A 25,405-nucleotide genomic window follows, 5' to 3' on the forward strand; every position below is an offset into this window, starting at 1 on the left:
TCTAAATTTTCTTTACTTCATAGCTTGAGGATTTTCACTCTTTAATTTCCAAAAGTAAATTAGTTTAAAACATAACTTAAAATAAACTTTTGAAAATTTCATCTAACAATTTCCAAACTATTTTTTTATTTAAAAAAAACTCCATATCTTAAATTCCATGTTCATAAAAACTAAACTTTTCTCATTCTCTTGTCATGAACCGGAATTGAATCTCGAAGAACTATCTTGTATTATAAACTTTGAACTTAGTGATAACCTACTGGTTTTACACTATTAAAGGAAATAGGATATTTTTTTTAGAAAGGCTATGGTACTATGCATATTGTAAATTGGTATGTACTATGAATCAATATCTTTTATCTTTTAAAGTACAAATAGATTATCTGAATCGTTCAACATAATCTTCATATATAGATTAGGAAAAAAAAATAGTGATTTTCTACATTTAAAAATATAAAAAAAAAATTTACAAATGTCAAATTTGATCTTTCATATGGAGATCAATGAAATAGTTCAGATTATGTTTTGAACTTTAAAATTGAAAATATCAAATGTGATCTGTACAAATTTGCTAAGATATCCCTATTATATTTCATATAAATAAATAATCCTTGCGCGTGGCTAATTTAAATCAAAATATCCAAAACAGATCAATCAAATCTTGCGCAAATTCTTCTTGCACTTGATGTCCAATACATGATTAATCTTCTCCATTTCCTCTTAATTTGGCTTTTCATTTATGATCTTCCGTGCATATGTTCTTGCAATGTCGTATAAACAGGATGCATAGTATCTCGTTTTCTTACCAATATTAAGTAAAAATAAGTATAAAGTAAATAATAATGTAATGAAACACGATAGGAGTCGATGATTAAAAAACATGTTTGAAATTAAAGAATATGGGGATCAATTAAAAAGAAATTTGAAGATCAATTTTAAAATATCTATATCATGTATGCTTACATAATAAATACATGCAATAATATATAGTATATAACTATATAATTGGAGAAAAATAATGAAGGTAAATATGAAGGATCCGCCAATGTCAAGGTCCAATTTTTCACCCCCTCCAGTTCTTGCCTAAACTTCAGTACCGATTTTTTTATTAATAGAAAATAAATTAAAAATATATCGAAATAGGGGATCGTTTCTCAATTTTATCGAGATATAGGTAGATCGGGATCTTTTATTCTGTCCAAGGGACGGGACCAATTATCCCGTCCGATTTATCCAGCTGCTAATCTTACACTAACGTTAATTAAACGGGACGGTAGGAATTATCCTGTCCGCAGCTTAGAAAAAAGAAAAGAAAAGGAAAACGCAGGAAGGTAAGGAAAATCTCGTCCGCGACTCAATGAGTCAAATAGAGGATCTTATATATATTGGCATTATGCATGTTGATCCCTATTTATATGCCAATATATATGCTTATATGCTCACAGATGTTAAAAAAAATAAAGAAGTGGTAACGACAAAACATACGTTGATCCAAGTGCAGGTGTTAGTTCCAAATTTGTTGTCTTTGCATTTTTATAAGAAGCGGTGGAAATAGAATATGGGCACCGGACGGTATAACAAACCTGTCCTCAAATTTTTTTTTTTTTTTAACTCCGAATGGGAATAATTGTACCGTTCCCCCTTTTTTTTTTCTCTTTGCTAGACTTAGCAGGTGGTTAAGATGTATTAAGCCAGATGTGATAATTAGTCCTGTTCCTTGAACGAGATAATTGAACCTGATCTACCTATATCTCCAAAAAAAATCTAAAAACAATCCTCTATTCCGATAACTTTTAAATTTATTTTCCATTAATAAAAAAATCGGAACTTCAGTAGGACCGGACAGGCAGTACAAAGTACAAACATCAATTGAAGTTTTAACTGGATTCGTCAAGTATTTAAAAATGGACGATATGTTTTCTCGAAGAACCGCAGTCCGCCGTTTTGGATAAGATCGTGAAACGGAAGGGGTATTGTTGTAAAACCACACTTTTAGCGGCGTCGATTCGCCTCAAATAGTATCTTTAACGGCGTCGGTTCGCTTAGATCTGACAAATGAATCTCGCACCACGGTAGCAAAATTGATATCGGGCTTCAACAAATGAAGCCCAAAAGCCCACTTATGTTAAGAAAGCATATTATGCGATTGAATTTCAATTTTGAATGCTTTATTACTGTTAAGAGATCATAGCCTACTTTCATAGATCCTCTGTTTAGTATTCCCAATATTAAGATATGAGAAATTTTTTTCCTATATCTCCATTTTTATATTATGCACGTAATTATCCTAATCCGTCAACGACTGAGATTGAAATATGAATTTCCGAATTGAATATCAGCCCTCCAATCACATAATTTGTATTCTTTTGATTAAATACATCTATTTTATATGTAGAAGTTTAAATTTAGTTAAAAACATATTCGCCACACAGACTGCTACATGGTTTGTCACAATTAAAATTAAATGAATCCCGAGTGATATGTTTCCTTACACTTATCTCTGATTTTTGCAGTTAAATTATTTCCTTATTTATTTGTTTTCTTCCATTTCATATCTTCTCTTCCTCTATAGCTTCCACAATAAAAATGAAAATAATCATATCTTTTCAAATTTTGTTTAGGACTACTATATCTTTGTGAATTGATGAATAACAGATCTTGTGCTGATAGAAACATTTATATACTTCCGATCTGGAGAGAAAATGAAGAATATCTAGAACATTTGTGTAGAGAAATTTCAATTGTTAAAATAATTTTCATTAAGAATATATATGTAGAAAAATTTATTATTTTAATCATTTAATCATATCTTTCTCAATGTTATTTCTTTACATATCATTTCTCCTCTAAATCATTTAATGACCTTTCTTGCTTATGAAGAATATTAGATATTAAATAGTAATGATACTTTGATCCTTTTTTTCATGTTATATTTGATCATTTTTTTTGTTGTTATTGTTTCTTTTATTATTTTTTATTATTTGGATTTCCTATTTTTTTTCATTTGTCTTTTATTTTTATTTAAATATATTTGTCTCTTCATACTCTATTCAATCATATAATATATTCCCGTTGTAACGCACGATACTAGTATTAATTATACCGTCTATATATATAAAGTGAATCTTTGTCTGATTATATCTTCTAATTTAATTTAAAAAATAAAAAATAAAGCTCACTATTTGATCATATTAATCGTCTCAAGACCAAAGTTATAATTTTACGTCACCTCTCCAATAATTAAACTAACAAAAAAAAACGGTTAGGATTTCTAAGGAAAGGCCAAAAAAAAAAATAATAAGAGACATAATTTTATGAGAAAACTTAAATGTATTTCTTAACTTTATAATTACATGAAATACAAATGATTTATTTATAATAATATAATCTCTAAAACAAGAAACGTATATATAATTATTCATAAAATACTTTACATACGAAATACTTAAGCCCACCAATAATAACATAAATTTGACTTCACCATCGTTATTTCGTTAGACAACGATCGAATGACGTATGTTTTAACAATGCTAACTGTCCAAATGGTAGAAACACAATTGTACTTATTATCTCTTTAATTCTATATTGTACAGGGAATGATGATGAAGGGATTCTGAATGAACTGTAAACTTGGATGCCAGAAGACTTGGAGAGCATTCCTTTGCAAATCTATGAACATGCTGAAGATGAACTGGTACCAGCAGCTCTGGAGAGGGGTGAAACACTTCTAAATGAAGATTACCGTATGTTTACCTTTAGTTAACTATAGCTTAGATGCTAACTTTTGGCTGGTTACGAATAGTAAAACTATGATGTTTTTTTGGTTTTGTTTTACTGCTTTTTGGCTGCTTTTCATTACAGTTATATATACTTGTATTATGCTCTAGGTGCTTAGGGAGAATGCTGAGGTGTCGTAACGATATTGATTAGGAAAATCTAGATTTCTTCATGTTTTTAGCAATTATTGTTTTTTTTTCACAATAATATAAATATATATTTATTTATTATATTTTTTCTGAAGATTGTTTTTGCAAGCAGTCATTTTAACTGACTTGTGTAAAGGGAGAATGTTTTTATTTTATTTTATTTTTTTGGGTGGAGGGGACTCTTATTTCTGAGTGATTGCAAAGACAGTTTTGAACTAATTATAGCGAAAGAGTTTAATTAGATCTGTTCTGCCATTTGTTTCATTTGATTGATAAGTATGGTAATGTGTTTATGCAAATATTTGTTAGCCTTTAAAGCTTTGTTTGAAATAAATTAAGATCAAGTTGCACAAAACTGAATTGATTCCAATCAACATTGAAACTAAATGTGCATATTGGAGATATTAGTATAAAAAATTATAAAATTGAATAAAATGAAACAAGAATAGTATCTTATTTCCTGATTGTTGGCTCCCCTTTTCCTTTTGTTTTATTTTTTTTATTTGACATACTGCTACTCTCTTTTTCCTCTCGATCGTTTTTCTGAATTTCATAGATTACTAAGTTTGATTGATCAAATATTTTTTTGAAAAACCGACAGAAGCTATCAAGGTATATACAACTGACAACTGGTACCGGTACCATACCAGTTCGCCTTTACCAGTACCTATACAGCATCAAAATTAGAAGTGCAACAATTACAAAAACACCCCCAAGAACTCCAAAATTACAAGAAAATAACATCAACAATATTTCATCCAAAGTTCTGCTTCTCTTCTGGCCTGGTGTGCCATCCAATCCGGGTCAACTACGCAATCTTCAAAAATTTTCTGATTTCTACCCCTCCACAGGTACCAGCAAATTTAGAAGTACGAACCCCATTTATTCCTTGAGTATCTGTTCTTACATCGGCTCCATGAGTTATCTACTGTTGCTTGAACTGAATCTCCAAAGTGGATGATGCTAATGCCAATCAAACAATTCAACCTTGTCCAGACTCTCCTGGAAAATATGCACCTAAAAAAAAGGTGTAAAGATGTTTCCATGGAGCAATTCTGACAAACCTCACACCTTGATTCGCAATGAATTCCTCTATGAAGCATGACATCATGAGTTAGTAATCTTCCTTGGAGCAACAAGAAGGCAAAAACTCTAACAGTTGGCGGGATCTTAAGCTGCCAAATGAACCGGTAAGGCCACTTTGTTTTACCGGCTGATATAACTATTTATAAAAGGAATTAGCTGAATATTCCTTGTCTTTGGTCCATAACCACAGAATTTGATCTTCTAAATGGCCTTGTGTTAGACTATTCTGACAAACGCCACTGTTTATTGCCCTTTGTAAAGAAAATTTTCTAGTGGATCGATCTGGTATCATTTGAGAGGCCTTCGGAGGGTATGTCCACGAATCAAACCAATAAGATATCAAAGATCCATTAGCAATATTCCATGTAACACTCCAATCAAAATTGGGTCTGAGTTTCAACAGTTGTAACCAAAAGAAAGACCCTTTTCTCATCCAAATTGTGTGTTTGTGTAGCAGTTGTCAAATTATACAACTGACTCACAGTTTGGGTCCATAGAGAATTTGAAACCCGATACAAACGCCACCACCATCTAAGTAATAATGATTGGTTTCGAACAACCAGATTAGCCCCTCCTATACCTCCATATTCTCTAGGTAAACAAACCATTTCCCAATTAATTAGAGAAATACCCTTTCTTTTTTCAGATTTACCCCATAGAAAATCTCTTCGAATTTTGTCAATTCTTTTGATTACCCAAACCGGTAATAGAAAAGAAGACATAAAATATATGGGCACTGAGCTTAATACCGAATTCATAAGTTGCAAACGGCCTCCTCTAGAAATGAGTCGCCCTTTCCATCCTTCCAACTTAGATTCTATTTTCTCAATCAAAGGCATGAACAAGTTTGATCGATCAAATAAGGAGAGATCAAGATAGTAAGTAAAGAGTTATTAATGAACAGTTGCCTTTCATATTTTACACTTTAATTTTTAAAAATTCTCAACAAATTTACGTGTCTTTTTTTTTTATTCTCATGTCTTATTTTGGTTCAACCGAACAAATCAAAATTTAATTTGGTTTGTTCGATTCGATTTTGTTTTATTTTTGAAAATCGAAATAAAGTTTGATTTGACATTTAAACTTCGGTTCCAAGTTCCAACCGAACCAACCATTGAAACACCCCTATTCGTACAAACATTTTACTTCACAAATACATCCAAGTGAATCAGCCACAAAAAATCTCTCTCAGTTTTCTTCGCTCCCTCTCTCCCATAAGGTAACAGAATATTTACCTTTTGATCGAGCCCGTCCGATCAAATACCGCACGCATATTAAAGGAACCCTTGCAGTCCAATCAGGTCAGGATTCTGATCGGACTGTTCGGATCTATACAGAAATACTCTGTTACTTTATAGTATATGGACTCTTATCTAGAACTAGAAGGAAAGAAAAAATCATCACTTGGGGAGACTCCACTCTCCAAACCTTAAACCTCTTGTCTAGTGCACTGTAGGTGTTCGTGGAATTGCTTCAATGGCTGTCTCCACAGCTTTAACAATCCATCCTTTGTTTTTCTTCTCTCTCAAATCCAAAAACCCACCAAGCCGTGTGGTCTCTTTTGCATCCCTAAATGGCGCATCAGTTTCAAATCCAACCGAAATGTCTCTGCAACGCAAATCAAGTTCGAACAGCCTCTTAACCCTAATCCGTAAACAAAACGACCCCATATTGTCATTCCGACTATTCAATTCAGCATTGGAAAAGAACGAGTCGGATGTATCTTATCCGGTTTATGAAGAAATGGTCTCACAATTGGGGAAGACGGGGTCTTTTGGTGAATTAAATTTCGTTCTTAAACAGATGAGTCTGAAAGGAATCCGAATCAACAGTAATACCTTCTTATTTGTCATAGAATGCTATGCTAAATTCTCTTTATTTGATGAGGCTGTTGATTTTGTACTAAATCAAATGGAACAAGAATTTGGGGTGAGACCAGACATAGTGTTGTACAATCACCTCCTTAATTTTCTATTAGATGGAAGCAAAATGAAGCTTATGGAATTGGTTTTTACTGAAATGGTAACAAGAGGATGTGAACCCAGCATAGAGACCTTTACTGCATTAATCACGGCCTTTTGCAAAATCCATCAGACTCAAGCTGCACTGTTAGTGCTCGATGATATGTCTAAGAGAAATTTATCTCCCAATGAGAAAATACTTACAGCATTAATGAAGGGGTTTATTGAAGAAGAGAACATTGATGCTGCTTTGAGAATAAAAGATATAATGGTACAAGAAGGGATTAAATTGACAGATGTAACAGTAAGTCTACTGGTACAGGGGTTTTGTCAGAAAGGCCTCATTCAAGAAGCCATGAGTCTCATCCAAGAGGAGTCGGGTAACAGGTTGATAACCGACAAGTTCATGTTCACTTCATTGTTGAATGGCATGTGCCAGGCTGGATATGTCAGACAAGCAGTTGGTGTCCTAGATGACATGATTAGTGCCGGTTTAGATCCAGATGAGACCGCGTACAATACCCTAATCAGCCATTTATGTAAAACAAATTGTACTGAAGAGGCCATGACAGTACTTGATAAAATGGTTGAGAAAGGCTATTCACCTAATTTGGCCACTTATAATATCCTAATAAATTCCTTATGCATGTCCGATCGTGTCGATGAGGCCATAGACATTGCACACGACCTCACTCGTAACGATCTTGCACCAGATGCCTATACCTTTAATTCATTGATAAATGGTCTTCTCAAATCAGGTGAATTTAAGCTTGCTTATCAGATGTTTGAGGAAATGAGAGATAGCGGGTGTACACCCGATGATGTCACATATAACACCTTCCTTAAGCAACTATGCTCCGAGGGGCGGTTAGATAAGGCTTTAAAGTTGTTTAAAGAAATGAAACTCAATGGGTACTCAATACCTTCTGTGACTTACAATATATTAATAGACGGGCTTTGCAAAGAGAAAAGGATAGAGGATGCACTAGACTTGTTCGATGAAATGGAGATAAATGGGATCCCTAAAGACCTAGTCACGTACAACTCCCTTATTGACGGGCTTTGTAAAAGTAACCGAATAAATGAGGCAAAGGATCTACTGGATCAAATGGTTGTTAACGGGCTCAAACCCGATAAGTACACATACAACTCCATCTTGACACACTATTGCCAGGAAGGTAACGTAAAGGAGGCAGGTGAGTTAGTGGAAAGCATGACCCAAAACGGGTTTGAACCCGACAAATTTGTTTATGGAAACCTAATTAACTGCTTTTGCAAGGCACGGCGGACCCGATATGCATGCAAACTGCTTAGGGGTATGCGCATAAAGGGTTTGAAACCGGGTCCAAGAGAGTACAACCCGGTGGTATCTGCTCTTTTTAAGGCACGTCGGAATAAAGAAGCAATGGGGCTATTTAGAGAAATGCAAGAAACTGGAGAGGATCCAGATGCTATTAGTTACAAAATAGTCATGCGGGGCCTCTGCCATGGTGGGGGACCGATAATGGAAGCCGCTGATTTCTTGGTGGAGATGGTAGAGAAGGGATTTGTGCCCGAGTTTTCGTCGTTTTTGAACTTGGCGGAGGGTTTGTTGGCATTGAGAATGGAGAAAAAACTTGTAGATTTGATTGAGTTGGTCATGGACAGAGTTCGTTTTGCTTCAAATGAGGTATCTGCTGTTAATGGGTTTCTGAAAGCAAGAATGTATGAGGAGGGGATACGTACATTTGGTCGGTTTCTAGATGGAAGAAGATCGAGAAGAGGCCGTTACTAGCAACATATAGACTTAATTTGCTTTATTTTATCTAGGTATCTTCATATCACACATGTTTGTGTTGGAATTTGTGGGCGGGATAGAGCACTCGTAATTTTTAATTTAGCAAAAGCAAAGAATAGGAATGTAAGTTGATCATTTTTAGGTTGTTGTAACAACAAATGAGTTTGTAAACTAGTTTGTGCCTTTTTAACTCGATGTATAATCTTTATTATCGTTAAATCATATTACATTAAAATGCAGCATAAGTTGATTAAAAAGTTGGTTAAAGGCCTTCTGATACTGGTATAAGTAACAGTTTTTGGGAAGCTTATCCTCTGAGATAACTAAACTTTTGAGTTGATGGAAATGTGCTGCTTTAAGATTTGTGTTGAACGGTTCAGATTTTACTCTTATCAACTCAAAAGTTGAGTATCTCAGGGGATGCGGATTCCAGTTTTTGTAGTGCCTTCTGATGCAGACTGGTGTACATGAGGAACAGTTTTTTTTGTTGTTTTGTACTGACTAAATTTTAGAGGTTTATTTTACTGAGGATTGAAATTAATTTAATCATAATTTTTTTGCTGCTGTTTGTCTTCTTTCTCTTGTACATGATTCAATGCAGCACAGTATATAATTTCGGTAATATTATTGTTTGGAAGTTGGAACTATAAAGCTTCCGAACTTTTGAGGCATATTTAGTGAAATTAAAATTAGTTGTTTTTATGATATAGACATACTGGTACAAGGAACTTGTACTGGTGAAGGAACAGTTTTTGTAGTACTGGTATATATAAGGAACAGACATTTTTGTTGTTTTGTCCTGACTAAAATGTAGAAGTTTATTTACTGAGGATTGAAATAAATTTAATCATAAATTTTCTACTGGTATATATAAGGAACAGTCTTTCTTTCTCTTGTACATAATTCAATGCAGGACAGTATATTTTTGGTAACATTGTTGCGTGGAAGTTGGACTTGGAACTACTACTCAGTAATTTAAGGCTTCCTAACTTCTGAGGTGTATTTAGTGGTGTTAGAATTAATTGTTTTTGTGATGTATGGCATTTTGCCTAATGCACAGCATAGTGATAAGATATTCGAATTATATCCGAATTATACCTGTTTAATTTTTTTTTGGGGTGATGTCGAACCGAACATTGACCGAATTAAACCCGAATAATTACCGAATTTTACAAACTTTTTCCGAATTTTACGAATTATTCACGAATTATTCACGAATTTTTCCTGAATTTTTCCAAGAACAATTATTTTTTTGGTTTTTTATTTTTTGCTCCCTTGCAGGACTGAGATTTCTAATCTGGATAATTCCGAATCATTCTCGAATCATACCCGAATTATACCCGAATCACGAATTTTTGATCTCGCCGAACCGAATCCGAATAATTCATTTGTCACTATGATGCACGGTAGTAGATGAAATTCAATTGGTACATTGGCACATGATTGGAATGATGGTTTGTGCCGCAATAGATCATGACCACGAATGTGGGCCCTGAAATGGATTAATTATTCATTTCCTTGGCATGAATGTGGGCTCGTGAATACCGAATCAATTAAATATTCAGATATCATTAATTGTACGGCATCCACGTATGATGAAAGTATTCAAATTTGCTCATTGATTGGATGGCGGGCATGAAAATACCATACTGCAAGATACAATATTTGCATCTTGCACATTGATAACATTTTTTATTTCTACCATGATTCATGAGCATAGTAATTAATGAAGCACGTTTAATTTTAATAAATTTTATTGCACTACTTGCGAAGTGCTAGACATGCGGATTTTCTAATGTAAATTTAAATTATTTTGGAAAAAAAAAATTCTTCAACTTATCTGCCCACAAAAAAAACTCAGTCAACAAATTGATATAATTTAGTATTGAAAATATTTTTATATATTTCGGCATTTTGTTTAATAAATAGCAATTGATACATGCCTATTATCTATTTTGTAGTCTGATTTGTTTTAAATTTTGAAATGCTTATTTTTTGTTGTTGAATATTTGTTGACATCCTCCAATAATTATCCATTACAAATTGGTATATGAATCCATCATCCTTCATTATCTCTCTTCATCCATATCTATTTAAGTGCATATTTGATTTTGAAATTTGACATTCATTTATGTTATTCAAACATGAAATTGTAGGATCAGATGGCTCGGATTCTAGTTGGATGGTCAGGCCCATTTTTTAAATAAAAAAAAATAACCTACTCGCTGAATTATTCAACGGTTGATATTCAGTGTGAAACTCCGAAATGCCGGAACGTCTGATCAACGGTTCTGATATAAATAGTAAAATATGTTACCTTAGGTGATAACTGGGAATATGCTATCATGCTATGAATAGCATAGAGTCCTTTCATGCAACGTCTTGGATTTCGACTTTTCAAAATCCTAACGGTCGATCCGAACCGTTCATCTTGTTCTCCATATTAATTTGTGTTTGGGGACCAAATTTTACATTTTTTGAAATTTTTTTATTATTTCTTTAGATTTATTGAAAATCATTTTTTTCAACAAATCTGAACCATAAAAAAACAGCGATTTTCAATAAATCTAAAATAATAATAAACAAATTCCAAAAAATATAAAATTTGGTCTTCAAATACATATTAATATGAAAAACAAAATAAACGATTCAGATCAACCGTTAAGATTTTAAAAAGTTAAAATTCAAGACGTTACATGGAGGAGCTCTGTGCTATGCATAAGATGCTAACCTATTCCGTGATAACTGATATGAGATCAATAAAGAGCCCGTAAATAGAAGTCAAGAGTCTCCAGAGACCTCGTGATTTGTCTGATATGTACATTAATTTTTTTCTCAATGACAGACTTTCATTTCATTTCTAAACGACATTTTTTCTCTCTCATCTGCGTACAGACTTTTATGCTAAAACGACAAAAATCTCTCTCCCACACACTTGATCAGCAAAAAAATGGCGATGCGAATCAGCTCCAGCTCAGGCGGGCACCTCATGCGCCGACGTGGACCGGCCGGTCTCCTGCTCAGCTCCCGCCATGGACCGCCGTGGACCGCATCCAAGCCATGCTTCTCGATCAGGCGCCGTCGATCTGGTGTAGCTCTTTGTTGCTCGGAGGTTGGAATGTGTCCTCTTTATGAACCTTTATTGCTTAATTTTTTTTTGTAAAAATGCAATCACACTGAGTACTGCAGTGGCGTTTAGCTATATCAGTTGGTCTATTTCCATGTTCGATTTTCCACCTTTTTAATGTAATTATGCACTTGTCAATTTGATTGGAAAGGGAAAAAGTAAGGATAATCAAAGCACCTTTCCTCACAATTCTTTTTATTAAAAACTGTACAATCATGGACAGAAATGGGGCGCCTCAGTTACACTTTTGAGACGAATCATTAGCGATCTTTTTTTAAAAATTATAAAATTTTCGCAATAGACCCTTGTATATTAAAATATCTTTTTAATAACATTTGACTTTGTAAATTACAATACATTCATTTATTCATATATGTAGGTTGGATTTAAAATTAAAAGGAAAGGCTCTAAATTTCTAGAAGAGGGAGAAATTGCAGGCCCGACCACTGACAGTCACTCTGGCTCCCATGATTGGAAAGCAGTTCCGGAAATTTGGAGGACTAATGCACAAAAATTTGGCGACCTGGTTGCCTTGGTGGATCCATATCACGATCCTCCTTCAAATTTGACCTACAAACAAGTAATAGAAATTTCTCATTGTTTCAATACCATAGAGAAATAAGAGTGTTCAAACGGTCGGTTCGGTTCAACCGAATTAAAATAACCAAACCAAAATTTTATTCTGTTTTCAAAAATCTAACCGAACCAAACGAATTAAACTTGTCAACCAAATAACAACTGAACCAAAAAAACCGAAGTACATTTTGGTTTGATTGGTTGAACTGAAATAAGAGAGATTAAATTTCAAAAGGTCAAAACTCAATTATACAAATACATTTAATAATGATAGAAATAAATATCAAGATATATACCAGCCGAACCGAAATAAGAGAGATTAAACCGAACCAAATATAAAAAACCAAAGTAATTAAAAAATTCAACTGAACCGAACCATTTAATCCAAAATTTGTCGGTTCAGTTGAAAACCAAATAAACCAGATCGATGAACACTCCTAATGAGAAACATTTCACAAAACAAATTCAAATGGGACCAGCACAAAATTTCCTGCTGCCTAAACTTTGCAAACCTATATGTTTTGTTTTTTCAATATTTTTTAAGAGATTCCAGTTAATTTCAGCTTGAGCAAGAAATTTTGAATTTTGCCGAAGGATTGAGGCAGATAGGATCACTCCCAGAGGAAAAGATATCTCTCTTTGCTGACAACTCATCTAGGTGGCTAATTGCTGATCAAGGTGTGTGTTATTTTCCTGAATTAAGTATTACCTTTTTCTTTTAGGGTTGAAGTTGTAAAATTACATGGGTGATAGTATTGCAGGTATCATGGCCACAGGCGCTATAAATGTTGTACGAGGCACGAGATCGACTGATGAAGAGTTATTTCAAATCTATACCCATTCAGAAAGGTACACATTTTTTTATTGTAAGATATTGCTACATAGAAACTAGGTCAATTATGTATCCATTCATTTTGTTTATGTTTAGTTGTTTTTGTCAAGAGAGGGGATTTGATGTGGTCAAGGTACTTTTTCCTGACTATTTTTTCATTTGCTTTTAAGATTTAATTATTGAAAGTATTTTTTTTTTATTTAGACAAAAAAAACTTTTTTTTTGTATTATGTTGCCTATTTATTGTTTTTGTCTATAATTACAGTGTAGGTCTTGTAGTGGACGACCCAAAATTTCTTAAAAGGCTAGTCGATTCACTTGTTCCAAGAGTAAAGGTTAGATTTGTAATTTTGCTTTGGGGCGACAAACTGGACCCAAACAAAAATGTTCCCATGGCGAATATACCTTTGTATATGTACAATGAAATCACTGAACTAGGAAAAAAGAAACGCCATTTGTTGGTAGAATCTTTAAAAGAAGGTACTACATCTTTAGCATTGCTTGTTTTTCTTTTCTTATTAACTATTGGACCATTTTTAATTTAATATGTATAATGTCCTTTTTTACCAGGTGAAAAGATAGAATTTGAGGCCATAAAACCTGATGATGTAGCAACTCTGATGTACACCAGTGGTACGAGTGGTACGCCAAAGGGTGTTATGCTGACTCATCAGAACATCTTGCACCAGGTTGGTTACTCTTTTCAAAGAGTAATTACGTTTTGATTTCTTGAAACTTAAATACAACAATATTCAGTGTTGTGGTAATTGCAAATAAGACAAAACTCTTAAGGTTTGGTCAAATGTAATGATTTATGAACACTGAGAATTTTACTACTAACTAAAAAATATATTCAGATAATGTGTTATTTGCAGAATACAGAAAATTTCCCATTTTTTAGTGGCATTGTGTTAATAATTTCAGATAAATAATTTGTGGGACATAGTACCATGCCAAGTAGGAGATAGATTTCTTAGTATGCTTCCATCATGGCATGCATATGAGCGTGCTGCTGAGTATTTCATCTTCACACATGGAACAGAACAAGTCTACACCAATGTCAATTTTCTGAAGGTATAAAAATGATTTCACAATTTTAATATCTATAAATTAATTTTGGTATGCATTTTTAAAAACAATGACACATCTTTTTTGTGTGGTTGTTAATTGCTAGCAAGATTTGAAGCAGTACCAACCCCAGTATGTTGTTTCAGTGCCACTAGTATATGAAACACTTTACAAGTAGGTATTAAAGTCCATCAAATGTTACTTCTATTTTATTTATTTCTCTTGAATGAAGCTATGAGTTGTGTATTGTCATTATGTGCAGTTCAATCCAAAAGCAGATCTCAGCTAGTTCAACTGCTAGGAAGTTAGTTGCACTTATGCTAATTAACATTAGCATGCTTTATACAGAGGCTAGGAGAATTTATGAGGTTTGAATTTTTTTTTTTCTCGAGTTCTTTATATCATGCATGATCTTATAAATTCTGACCTTTTCTTCTCTCTCTCATTTTCTTTTCTTTATGGAAATAATTACAAAAGGGAAAAGCACTTTCTAAGAATCCAAGGCAACCGTCGTTATTTATTTGTATCCTTGATTGGTTGTGGGCACGATTTGTGGCTGCCATTCTATTTCCTTTGCATATTCTCGCAAAAATGCTGCTCTACTCTAAAATTCACTCTTCAATCGGTATATCAAAGGTGTGCTCCTTCATCATAATTCTTGGATATCACAGAGCTACGTTTTTAAAAGAGACAGTATTCATATATCTTTTAAAAAAGCTAGATACCTAAAATACTAGAAATGTAGCATTTGCTAAATGATAATATATGTGCAACTTCTCTATCAAACATGCAGGCTGGTATTAGTGGAGGTGGAAGTCTACCAATGCATATTGATAAATTTTTTGAGGTTAAAACTCTAGATTAGCTTTTCATTCATTATCTCTTTTTTTTCTTTGATTTTGTTTATTTCTAGAATCAAATTTGATGTTGAACTTGCATTTGTTGATTTAGGCAATTGGGGTTAAAGTACAAAATGGGTATGGTTTGACAGAGACCTCCCCTGTTGTCGCTGCCAGAAGGCCTGATTGTAATGTAAAATATCTAAAACTTCCTTTGTTACTCTTCAAGATTATTAAAAATGAATTTTTTTATTTTTTTTTTCCGAAAGTAGCTCCAGTTGAACTTGACCAAATTAGTATGATACTTTGTTAATCTGTGAAGGTTCTAGGCACAGTGGGACATCCGATAAAGCACACAGAAATCAAGATCGTTGATATGGAAACAGGTCAATTGGTACCAAATGGGTCGAAAGGTATTGTCAAGATTAGAGGGCCTCAAGTCATGAAAGGCTATTACAAGGTACAGAAATCTAATGGTCATCTTACATTGAATTTTGCATTATGGTCAGATCTGATAACATAACTGTTGATTGCGGAGTTCCTTCTGATGAGGCAAATACTATGCATCTAATAGCCTTCCATTATGCTTAAAAATGGGCTATATTTACATTATTCTCTGCACAAGAAACGAAAATCGATGTAAGCCAAGGGCTCCACAAAATGTGGTGAAACTATAATTTTGCTTAAATTTGATTGATGGATAATTAATTGGATAATATTTTTGAACTGTGTAACACTTTTGGGAATTGACAAATATATCCCTACCTGAGTTGGGTGCTGGTTTTCTTTAGTCTTTTAACTAAACTGTTATGTTTTGAAGTTTTTATTGTAAATGGTTTGCTAGCAGTAAGCAAACAATGTGTGCTTAGGGTGTTTTGTTGTGATGTAGTTATTTTTGTGGTAGTCTGTGATGATGGATGTAATAGAACTACTAGGGTCAGTATGTACTCTAGGGATTGGTTAATAGTTACCCTTATGGTTTTTGTGGTTTCAGTAGTAATGAAATCAGTGGGTTGTACCCACTTTTATAAAAAAAGATAAAAATATCCCTGCCTGAGTTTAATATCTGTTGATGTATATGTTGTTTCTCTAATTGCGTTTTTTTATTATTTAATTCTTTTCTTAAACAGAATAAATCTTCCACAGAAGCAGCACTAGACAGGGATGGTTGGATCGACACTGGAGATATAGGATGGATTGCTCCAAAGCATGACATTGGTCGGAGCCGCCTTTGCAGAGGCATGCTTGTTCTAGAAGGCCGTGCCAAGGATACCATTGTTCTCACCACAGGTATCTCAAAATCAAATGATAGATTAACTAAGTTATATCCTTAATGCATGCACATGTCTTGCACCATAGGAATAGCATGCCGTGGTACAATAATGTACATCGCATTGAGTGAGTCTATGTACTATGCATAGTGCGGATTGATCCATGCTATGGATCAATATCTTTGTTTTCAAAGTTTAAATAGTCAACATAAACAGTTCAACATGATCTCCATACGAAAATGTATTTGCAAACTAAAATTTACATTTTTTAGAATTCTTTTACTATATTTTTTTATTTTTAGATAGGTAGAAAATAACAAATTTGAAATGGTCTAGAATCTATAGATCAAGTGATTTTCTACCTATCTAAAAAAATAGTAAAAAAATTTGACAAAAATGTAAAATTTATCTGCAAGTGCATTTTCACATGGAGATTATGTTGAATGGTTAAGATCAACTGTTTGAAATTTGAAAACGGTGATATTGATCCATAGTACAGACCAATATGTGCTATGGATAGTACTGTAGCCTCTCTCCATTGCATTTATGTACTGAATTCTGGGAAGAATTCATCTATCTTTGAAAGGTTGTAAAGTATACCTATGCAAAGTGAAAAGAATATCATGAGCACCTTAAAGTATCCAATTATTGTTGAAAAATTACATATACTCGTGCAAAGCAAAAATTATAATGAAATACCTTAACAAACATGGGTATAAAGTATGACGTCGCAAAAGCATACCCCATGACCCATGTACACGTTACTCTCCTCACGTACAAGATATGAAAGCAACATCTTCATCTTAGCTTCTATCTCTACATAAATAGGGAAGAAATTTGGGGTAGATTTAGGAATTTCTGAAGTAACAAGATGGGGAGGATTTATATTTTGTACTATCCATGTTAGAGGGGTATGTGAGGAATTCTTCTTTTGCAGGGGTATAGGTAGCATTCTGATGTACTATCGCTATGGAAATAACTTTTGAGTAATATGATTTTCTAGGTGAAAATGTGGAGCCGACAGAGATAGAGGAAGCAGCCATGCGTAGTAGTCTGATCCATCAAATAGTTGTCATTGGCCAGGTAAAATTTAAAGAAAAGAAGCAATAAACAATCAGAAATGATCCTTGCTCTGCATACATGTCACTAGAAAAGCAAAATCTTACAATTGTGTCATGCTAACAATCCATGTGGGAAAGAAAAAGAGACTGATTATTCTGCTTGACAAACTCAAAATATCATTATTAAATACTTTTGTAGGATCAACGGCGTCTGGGTGCAATCATTGTTCCAAATAATGATGAAGTCAGATCAGTTTTGCTTGAGAAAAAAGAGGAACCAACCAAAGAAAATGTGCGAAATCTTTTATATGGTGAAGTCAGAACTTGGTGAGTATCATTCTGCAAATTCCATTATATGATGAATTATCTAATATTTTGACTTTGAGAAATGAATCATTCTATAAATACTTTTTACTGTACAATTGTAGGACTGCTGGTTGTGCTTTTCAAATCGGCCCAATATTAATTATAGATGAATCTTTCACGGTAAGTCTTACGAACTTTTTTTTTTTTTTTTCAATTTTCATTGGTAAATTAGAAGATTGTGTGTTTATCAGATTCATATTAACTATTTTATTACTAAATTGTTTCGTCAATTTCAGGTGGATAATGGTTTGATGACACCAACTATGAAAGTTAGGAGAGACAAAGTGACTGCCAAATATAGCAATGAAATCACTAACTTGTATAAATAAAGGAAATTTGATCTAATCTAGAAGCTGTTGTAGATAAAATTTGCTCAAACATGCATAGTAGTCTTACAAGTCTTTTCATATTATTTCTCGTCTCGAGAATTTTATCTTAATTTAATCTTTCACAAGCGCCTGAGATGCTGGACATAGAATTTCTTTTGCTAGGAACTTTGTTTACAGTAATTGAGTAATTATGAAAAATAGTAAAAGAAGAAACTACACAGAGACTGCATTACATTGAATTGAGCAAAATGAACCCCACTAAAAGTTCAGTTATATATGAAGTTATTTTTGTATAATAACAAGAAGCTACAGCATTAAAATAGACAAAGCTATCTTTCTTATCCTAAAAATTTGGGAAAATAAAAACCAACGTCTAAAGAAACTACTATTAGGTCATGGCATTAGTTTTGATAAGCTGGCATCTTGAAACCAGGTGGTACAAAAACCACATCATCCCATTTTGATGTAGATCCCTCCTACAAATATAATAGTGGAATTATGTTATTAACATGCATTAATACACCATTAATGAACTTGAAAAAAATCAGAAAGATAAAGAAATTTAAAAAAAAAAAAGATATAGCACAAACCACCATAGTTTTCAGAATTTCTTCAAACACTCCAACCTACAAAAAGAGAAAAATGAAATAGAAGTAACCAAGTAGCTACACCAATTATTCACGACAAATTAGAATTATGGATTCTCACAAATTTTAATGTAATCAACATGTTTTCCTTTTTTATTTATTTTTTAAAATATATACCAGAAAAAAAAACCCTCATTTCATCTTAATGCCATACCCTCATTAAGATATAGCAAAACACATATATGGTATTTATTTTCATGTTTAGGCCTTTTTCATACAGACCAAAGTAAAGAATTCAAGTTTAGTGGACCATTATGAAATTTTATTGGGGAGCATCAAGGAATTTTCGACTAACTATTAATAATTTACCTGTATATCACCAACCCTCATGGTTGGATTGACTCGCCTCTGCTCTTTTGATACTCTGGCAAGTGAATCATCAAGATCCTCCTATTTGTATCATTCAATTGAGCAAGTATTTTAAATAATAAAAAAAGTAAAATAAGTAAGGCTATAAAGGTAAAAAAGACTTTTTTTTTATTAGCTCTAACCTTTCTGAAGAAAACTGGGCGGTATTTCTTGTTTCCACTTTTCACAAACAAACTCCTAGACTGAAAATACAGGTAAATATATTGAAACAAGCATGATTTGAGAAATATAACAGATAAGATAAGAAGCACAAAGGAGAAAATAAGTCTTCTTGCTACCCAATTGGTACAAGTTTTGTATCAAATTTAACAGAAGATCATATCAAAGCCCCTCACCTGAAAAACTGGTACACCATTGAAACCCCCTCCAGCATTCTCACCGGCCTTCGCCTTTTCCTATAAAATTATATAATTAAAATAAAGTAAAATAAAATGCAAAAAAATATAGAAAAAATAATATAAAGTAATATATTTACTAGGAAAAAATAATACTTGCCTTAAGAGCCTTCACCACCTGAGAAGATTCTGGAATAAATCTAAAAGAAATCCCATCTGCCTTCAGTTGAAAAATCTAAATACAATGAAAGTAATACATTACTGCGAATATTTACTTAAACAAAGTCATATAAAATAAATATACATAGAAGATGCTATATACTTACTGCTAAAAATTTAAATTCATTGTTTTAAAATAAAACTCCATTTGTTTCCCTAAAAAAAAACTTATAAATTCATACATGAAAAAAAGGAGAACACATATACTTCAATGAAACATTTAAAAAATTCACTATACACTCCACCATCTCTCTCAAAAAAAAAAAAAAAACTCCAAGAATGAAAATATATAATTATATATATATATGAAAATTCCAGATGAATTTATCAAATGAAACAAATATATCATACAAGATACCATATACTTACTGACGCCCTTTAAACAAATAAAGATAAAAACTGACTTTTATATTGCTGCAAATGTAAGCATATAACATAAGGTTGTACTTGTACACCAAATTGTACCTTTCATAACATCCATATTATCAGTAACAACATGTACCTTGTTCAATGCAACTGGCACGACCCTTGACCCTTCATGTCTCATTTCTTTATCCATCTCTCTCATTTCTTTTAATATGGCCTCAGCATCTTCTTTCTTGAAACAAAACAACCCCAGAGATTTACCAGAATCTGGAGCAGATACCAGTACAATCTCATCTTGCCCGTTGCTCAGAGCATATACTGGTATACCATCCAACCGAGACGCAATACTAGCTTCATTGTACCCCACAGTGGTACTCCTATGTAAATTTGAAAAATATTGAAGGCCTTCGCAACTTTAGGATGAATCTAGTGCAATTTAAAGATAAATTTGGAAAATTAAAAAAAAAGAAAGAGATAATAACACTTAGTAATCACATTAGTAATGCTCTATCTTCATAAAATTGACAATAATGTTACTTTACTTCAACAGTTAGAAAAAAAAAATGCAAGGGCATTTTGCAAATAAACCAGAGTCTAAAAAACATATGCAGAAATAACTTGACAATAATCAATATACAAAAGGGAGCTTTGTACATTGGCAAGCTAGCTGCTGGCTGAGAGGAAGGACTGGAGGAGGATGTGTTGCGCGTCGCCCTGGAGGGGATGCGAGCGAAAGAAGGGGGGATGGCAGGGGAGGGAGGCTTTGGGATGGGACCCACAGGGCAGATGTGGGAGAGAACGGCATGGGCGGACGACTGGACACTGGAGAGGAAGGAGTTGATGTTGAACTGGAGAGAATTTGGCGGGGGGTTTTGGTCTTGGTTGGTAGGGTTTTGGGAGACGAAAGGGAAAGGCATTTTCGTTATTTTTGCTTTTTTTGTGAGGAAGAAAGAAAAGAAAAGAAAAGGGTTCTCGACTTCTCATCCTTTACTCTGGCAAGTGAGAGTCAGCATCCTTACCTACGGGTTTTTCCTCAAAAAAAAAAAGAAGATCCGCACTGTCTGATCATAATCTGAGCCAATCCGGTGGAGGTGAAATGCACAGGGTCCTTTAATACTCGTGTCAGAGCAGATCGGACGGTGTTGATCTAAATTCAAAATTTCTGTTACCTCAGGTGATATTAATTCAGTAAGGTTGACTGAATGAGCGATAAAGCATCAAATTACCAAATGGTTGTTTTGCTCAAAGGCCCAGGAAAAAATATTTTATTTACTTTCGTTAGAAATAAATGGTAAGGTAGAATATGAAGCAATAGTTTTGAAACAAAAAGGGGAGGCTATGGTACTGGGCATAACGCATATTAATCCGTACTATGGATCAATATCTCCAATTTCAAAAAATTTAAACATTTGATCTGAATCTTTCAAAATAATATTTATATAAAAATGTACTTATAGATCAAAATTTATATTTTTTTTTATGTTTGTACTAATTATTGGATAGGTAGATATCACTTGATCTAAAAATTCAAGATCATTCAAACGCAGCGATTTAGTTTTCTATCAATACAAAATAAATTGGTAAAAAAGTTATAAAAAATATATAAAATTTAGTTTGCAAATAAATTTTGATATAGAGATAATGTTGAATGGTTCAGTTTGATTAATTGAACCTTGAAAACGAATTAGACATTGATTCATAGCCTCACTTATGGAAAAACATGTTAATAAATAGATAATGAATTGGATTATCTTCAGATCTCTGTTATAAGTAGCCCCCAATTTATGGTCAAAACAAGATAAACTTACTTCGAAACCGAATTATTTTAGGAAAACCATTTTCTTTGGAATAGATAAAAACTGTAATCTTTGCATGTAACCGTTGTCCATATATTTTTCCTTTTTAGTTCTATCAATCTTTATGGGACTTGGTTTCAATTTTGTCAATTCTATTTTAGTTTCGTTTTAATTCTTCATGGGTAATACTCAATTGAAACTGAATTAACTGCGGACCAACAATTCGAATCAGATTTTGGAGACTGGTACAGACCTCGATTGAGATGCTTTTGTGAGCCACAAACGGTACTGAACCAGATGCAACGGCACATAGGCTGGGAAGGATCATAAAATTGTTAAATGTAATCGAGTAAATGACAAGCTTTAAATGAATCAAATATCTTATTTCAACTCAGATGTCTTCCTCTTAGTAACAGATTAACATATCAGTATGGTTTTCATAGACATGTGCTTTGTGTAGAAAATTACAGATCCAATCCATTAATCCAGATCAGTATCTGATCCTAGGGTGCAAGAGAAGCAACTTAATTCTCTGCATCTTTTTGAGAAGGTTACTTTATATCTACAATTAGTAACAAGTAAGGTATGATCATGAAAAATTACCAATATGCCCCTCAACTAATGGTTTATTCCTGTCATATATACAACCACCATCTAACTGGTGCAGTATGGTGGGTTCAGTAATTAGTAGATATATCGAAATGAAGATACTGATATTATATCCAGTTGAGTCTAACACAGTAACAGTACGTAGTGATATATCACTACTTAATTTACAAATTTGAAACATTCGTGCTACAATATTGTTTGGCCAAAGAGTATAAATTTTCTTACAAAATCACACCAAACTATGTAGCAAATACATAGCACACTCAATGGTTCTACACTTCTACTCTTGACAAAAGAAAAAAAAAATTATATATCATATATTAAATTCCTACATAATACACACAGAAACTAAGAGCCTAAGACTTCCCACGGTAGTAAGAAAGGATAGTATACAAAGTCTGTAGGACAGCGAGTGCCAAAAGAGCAAAAGCAGCTATAACTGATATAATCGACCATGGATTACTGAAATAATTTCTCTTGAGTGTTGCCCTCCACCTATGCCAATCAGAAATGTAATACCTGTTCACATCTATAAACAGGTCCTTGAGGTAGTGTTTATCGTAGTCCAAATAGGAGCACTCGGTTAGCCAGTTGAAAAACGTAACCAGTTCATCATTTGTAGCCAGTAGATTATCCACAATTCCCATCTTTTGAAGTAGGGTGACATCTCTTTCATTTTTAAATAGACCACCCATGAAGCACGCATAGCTCGTCAGATCCATGTCGAGTGTGCTATAGCACTGCTCAAAACACACAAGGTTCAACAGGCGAGATCTCCGTGTCTCTTCTATCGAAATAAAGGGGATCTCAAGGGTGCCATTTTGAAACTTGATATCCAATATATTTTCTGATTTCTTGCACTTAAAGGTTACACCGGCTTCTTTGAGCTCAGTAGCAGATGGAATTTTTCGAGGAAACCTTCCATTAGTTGACTTGGTTTTCCTGAAGCACAACTTCAGAAAAAAAGTGAGGAAAACAAACACAAGCTTTATCGGGTTCAACCATTGTTGTATGCCATATGTTTTTGCAGAGACTTTATTAAGTCTTTGTGAGGGCACGAAACAGAGGTGGTATAGGTGTAAAATGTGTTTAATCTCGACGAGTATAAGGACAGGACGCCCTTCCTTCTTCTTTTCTGATAAGTATTCTAAAAGCATTTCAACAAGAGGTGCTATTCTGTGAACAACTGGAGTATTCTCTTGGGTTGGAGAAGGACCAGAGGATGTAAGGAGGCAGAACAATTTCTGAATCACAAAGAAAGGAATCTGATTTTCCATCATGAGAAGGTCGCTCCGTATTATCGGCAAAATCCAACCAACGTCAAATATCGCATCTGAAATTCCGGAATACCATTTTATAAGGAATTCAATTATGAAGCAACCATCAAGGAGCATCATCTTGAGAAATTGATCGCTCGGGAGTTTCACTTCTTCAAAATAACATCTGCGTGCCTGAGATTCTAATCCTTGTAATTCATTAACACAGTTGTCAAAGCTGTTTCCAGTATTTCGAGAGAGGTAGTCTCGGAAATAACGCCATTTATGCTTTTCCATAGCTTGAAAAGCATCATTACCATTGTAATATGGGCCAATCGAAATCATCCTTGGCTCATAGAGCTCCTTGTTCTTATGCCTGATATGTGCAGGCACTCGAAAAATAGTGAACTTCTCTGACTCCATTGAATTTCCAGGCAAGTCCTGGAGATTTTTCTTGATTTCATCTTTCAAGTTATTGATGATGTCTATGGACAGAGTTCCATCATGACCGCTCATTTTCAACCCGAACTCTCAATAAGCAAGTTGCAATATATATATTTGTAGTTGATCTCCCAACTTCAGAAATTACTTTCGTAGAAATTTCCTGACAATAAAAAATATTAATATCGGTAAGAAATTGTTGGAAATACATAACAAAATCTACACAGTGGAGATTCTGAATATAGCTAGCATATCCTTGAGCTGAAGATGCTCTTTTACAAAATTCACCTTTTGTTTTTTTCTGCTTGTGGCAATAACGGCACTATTCTTATTTTCCATTCTTAGGCAAATTCTCAACAGCTCTTTAAGCCTTGTAGGCTTGTACAGTATATAAACCTAGTTACATTCAATTATTATATGAACAATTAATCAACACAAAGGTTTAAAAATCAAATCAATTCCGTAAATATAAGATGGTACCAGAACAATCCTGAATCAGATCAAATTAGCTGAAAAATCTCAAATTAACTGAAATGGTGAACCAGATCAGTACCTGGTCAGAGATGGAGATGCTGAATTGCTTAATCTAATCCGAGATGCTGAATTGCTTAATCTAATCCGTCCATTTCTCTCACTAAGGAAGCTTGGAATTGGAGTAGAAGTAGAAGGGAATCGATGAGATGCACCCACTGCAATCGAAATGGACAGGACAAGAGAGACGCTGGTTCTTGTATCCTTGTCTCAGATCAGCTCGTGGGAAACGTAAATGGTGGAAACGAAGGTAGCCAAACTAGCGCCAACGGAGGGGATCGGGACTGAAATCGAAGCAGGAAACTTACTTCGACACACAGGAGAGAGGAATTGAGGGTGATGCAATGCTAGGCTTACTGAATTTGGAACTTTATAATCGTTTTTGTGTGTTCTGTATTTGCCTCATGCTTGTACTTAAGAAGTTAAGAACTGTAGGATGTAATTGTTATGCAGTGCTATTGGTATTAATACAACAGTAACAACACTGGCAGCTTCTGCCACGTTTCCTCAAAAAAAAAAAAAAAGGGAAGAATTTCATATATACCACTCAAAAACTATAAAATTACGTATTTACCATCAAAATTTCTATAATTACATATTTACCATCTAAAAATCTG

General features: G+C 33.6%; 4 protein-coding genes across 8 annotated transcripts in view; 2 read left to right on the forward strand and 2 right to left on the reverse strand.

Moving 5' to 3' along the window:
* Positions 1 to 6,421: 6,421 nt before the first annotated feature.
* On the forward strand, positions 6,422 to 8,750 carry MEE40 (Pentatricopeptide repeat (PPR) superfamily protein). Its single transcript, XM_078313912.1, has one exon. It carries the CDS (start codon positions 6,489 to 6,491, stop codon positions 8,745 to 8,747), a length of 2,259 nt encoding a protein of 752 aa, XP_078170038.1. The 5' UTR covers positions 6,422 to 6,488; the 3' UTR covers positions 8,748 to 8,750.
* A 2,814-nt stretch (positions 8,751 to 11,564) lies between these two features.
* The window catches only part of AAE16 (AMP-dependent synthetase and ligase family protein), a 41,695-nt gene continuing 27,854 nt past the window's right edge, over positions 11,565 to 25,405 (forward strand). The window contains exons 1-18 of one of the 4 annotated variants that reach the window (XM_078313512.1): positions 11,565 to 11,862; positions 12,257 to 12,457; positions 13,017 to 13,131; positions 13,215 to 13,302; positions 13,551 to 13,765; positions 13,856 to 13,974; positions 14,210 to 14,359; positions 14,460 to 14,527; positions 14,616 to 14,721; positions 14,831 to 14,989; positions 15,147 to 15,200; positions 15,305 to 15,385; positions 15,515 to 15,652; positions 16,323 to 16,482; positions 17,467 to 17,546; positions 17,724 to 17,851; positions 17,953 to 18,010; positions 18,127 to 18,296. In XM_078313512.1, coding sequence (XP_078169638.1) covers positions 11,701 to 11,862; positions 12,257 to 12,457; positions 13,017 to 13,131; positions 13,215 to 13,302; positions 13,551 to 13,765; positions 13,856 to 13,974; positions 14,210 to 14,359; positions 14,460 to 14,527; positions 14,616 to 14,721; positions 14,831 to 14,989; positions 15,147 to 15,200; positions 15,305 to 15,385; positions 15,515 to 15,652; positions 16,323 to 16,482; positions 17,467 to 17,546; positions 17,724 to 17,851; positions 17,953 to 18,010; positions 18,127 to 18,219 — 2,175 coding nt within the window. In that variant the 5' untranslated portion in view covers positions 11,565 to 11,700 and the 3' untranslated portion in view covers positions 18,220 to 18,296. Of the gene's footprint in view, positions 11,863 to 12,256; positions 12,458 to 13,010; positions 13,132 to 13,206; positions 13,303 to 13,550; positions 13,766 to 13,855; positions 13,975 to 14,209; positions 14,360 to 14,459; positions 14,528 to 14,615; positions 14,722 to 14,830; positions 14,990 to 15,146; positions 15,201 to 15,304; positions 15,386 to 15,514; positions 15,653 to 16,322; positions 16,483 to 17,400; positions 17,547 to 17,723; positions 17,852 to 17,952; positions 18,011 to 18,126; positions 18,297 to 25,405 lie in introns of those variants that run through there. The other 3 variants (XM_078313515.1, XM_078313514.1, XM_078313513.1) reach the window with 3 other exon arrangements.
* TIC22-III (Tic22-like family protein) lies at positions 18,421 to 21,132 on the reverse strand. Its single transcript, XM_078313516.1, has 8 exons — positions 20,810 to 21,132; positions 20,292 to 20,532; positions 19,731 to 19,805; positions 19,571 to 19,630; positions 19,358 to 19,417; positions 19,176 to 19,256; positions 18,810 to 18,845; positions 18,421 to 18,695 (listed from the first exon to the last, which is right to left on the reverse strand). Exons 1-8 carry the CDS (start codon positions 21,070 to 21,072, stop codon positions 18,621 to 18,623), a joined length of 891 nt encoding a protein of 296 aa, XP_078169642.1. The 5' UTR covers positions 21,073 to 21,132; the 3' UTR covers positions 18,421 to 18,620.
* LOC144564637 (UPF0481 protein At3g47200-like) lies at positions 22,777 to 25,139 on the reverse strand. 2 transcript variants are annotated; one of them, XM_078314239.1, is made up of 3 exons: positions 24,811 to 25,139; positions 23,544 to 24,420; positions 22,777 to 23,513 (listed from the first exon to the last, which is right to left on the reverse strand). In XM_078314239.1, the coding sequence occupies exons 2-3, from the start codon at positions 24,330 to 24,332 to the stop codon at positions 22,917 to 22,919; spliced, it is 1,386 nt and encodes a 461-aa protein (XP_078170365.1). In that variant the 5' UTR covers positions 24,333 to 24,420; positions 24,811 to 25,139; the 3' UTR covers positions 22,777 to 22,916. The 2 variants fall into 2 exon arrangements, with proteins under 2 accessions (XP_078170365.1, XP_078170364.1); XM_078314238.1 differs by having other exon boundaries at positions 22,777 to 24,420; positions 24,811 to 25,135.

Source organism: Carex rostrata, chromosome 13, assembly GCF_964058835.1.
Source record: "Carex rostrata chromosome 13, lpCarRost1.2, whole genome shotgun sequence".
Classification (NCBI taxonomy): Eukaryota; Viridiplantae; Streptophyta; class Magnoliopsida; order Poales; family Cyperaceae; genus Carex; species Carex rostrata.

Excerpts from the sequence above, each read along its gene's own strand:
- TIC22-III (XM_078313516.1), bottom strand. The coding sequence starts at position 21,072 with ATGCCTTTCCCTTTCGTCTCCCAAAACCCTACCAACCAAGACCAAAAC. Across the intron at positions 19,806-20,291 it reads TGCCAGTTGCATTGAACAAG|ATTTTTCAACTGAAGGCAGA; the intron begins GTACATGTTGTT and ends CATTGTATTTAG. Across the intron at positions 19,631-19,730 it reads AGGTGGTGAAGGCTCTTAAG|GAAAAGGCGAAGGCCGGTGA; the intron begins GCAAGTATTATT and ends ATAATTTTATAG.
- LOC144564637 (XM_078314238.1), bottom strand. The coding sequence starts at position 24,332 with ATGAGCGGTCATGATGGAACTCTGTCCATAGACATCATCAATAACTTG.
- MEE40 (XM_078313912.1), top strand. The coding sequence starts at position 6,489 with ATGGCTGTCTCCACAGCTTTAACAATCCATCCTTTGTTTTTCTTCTCT.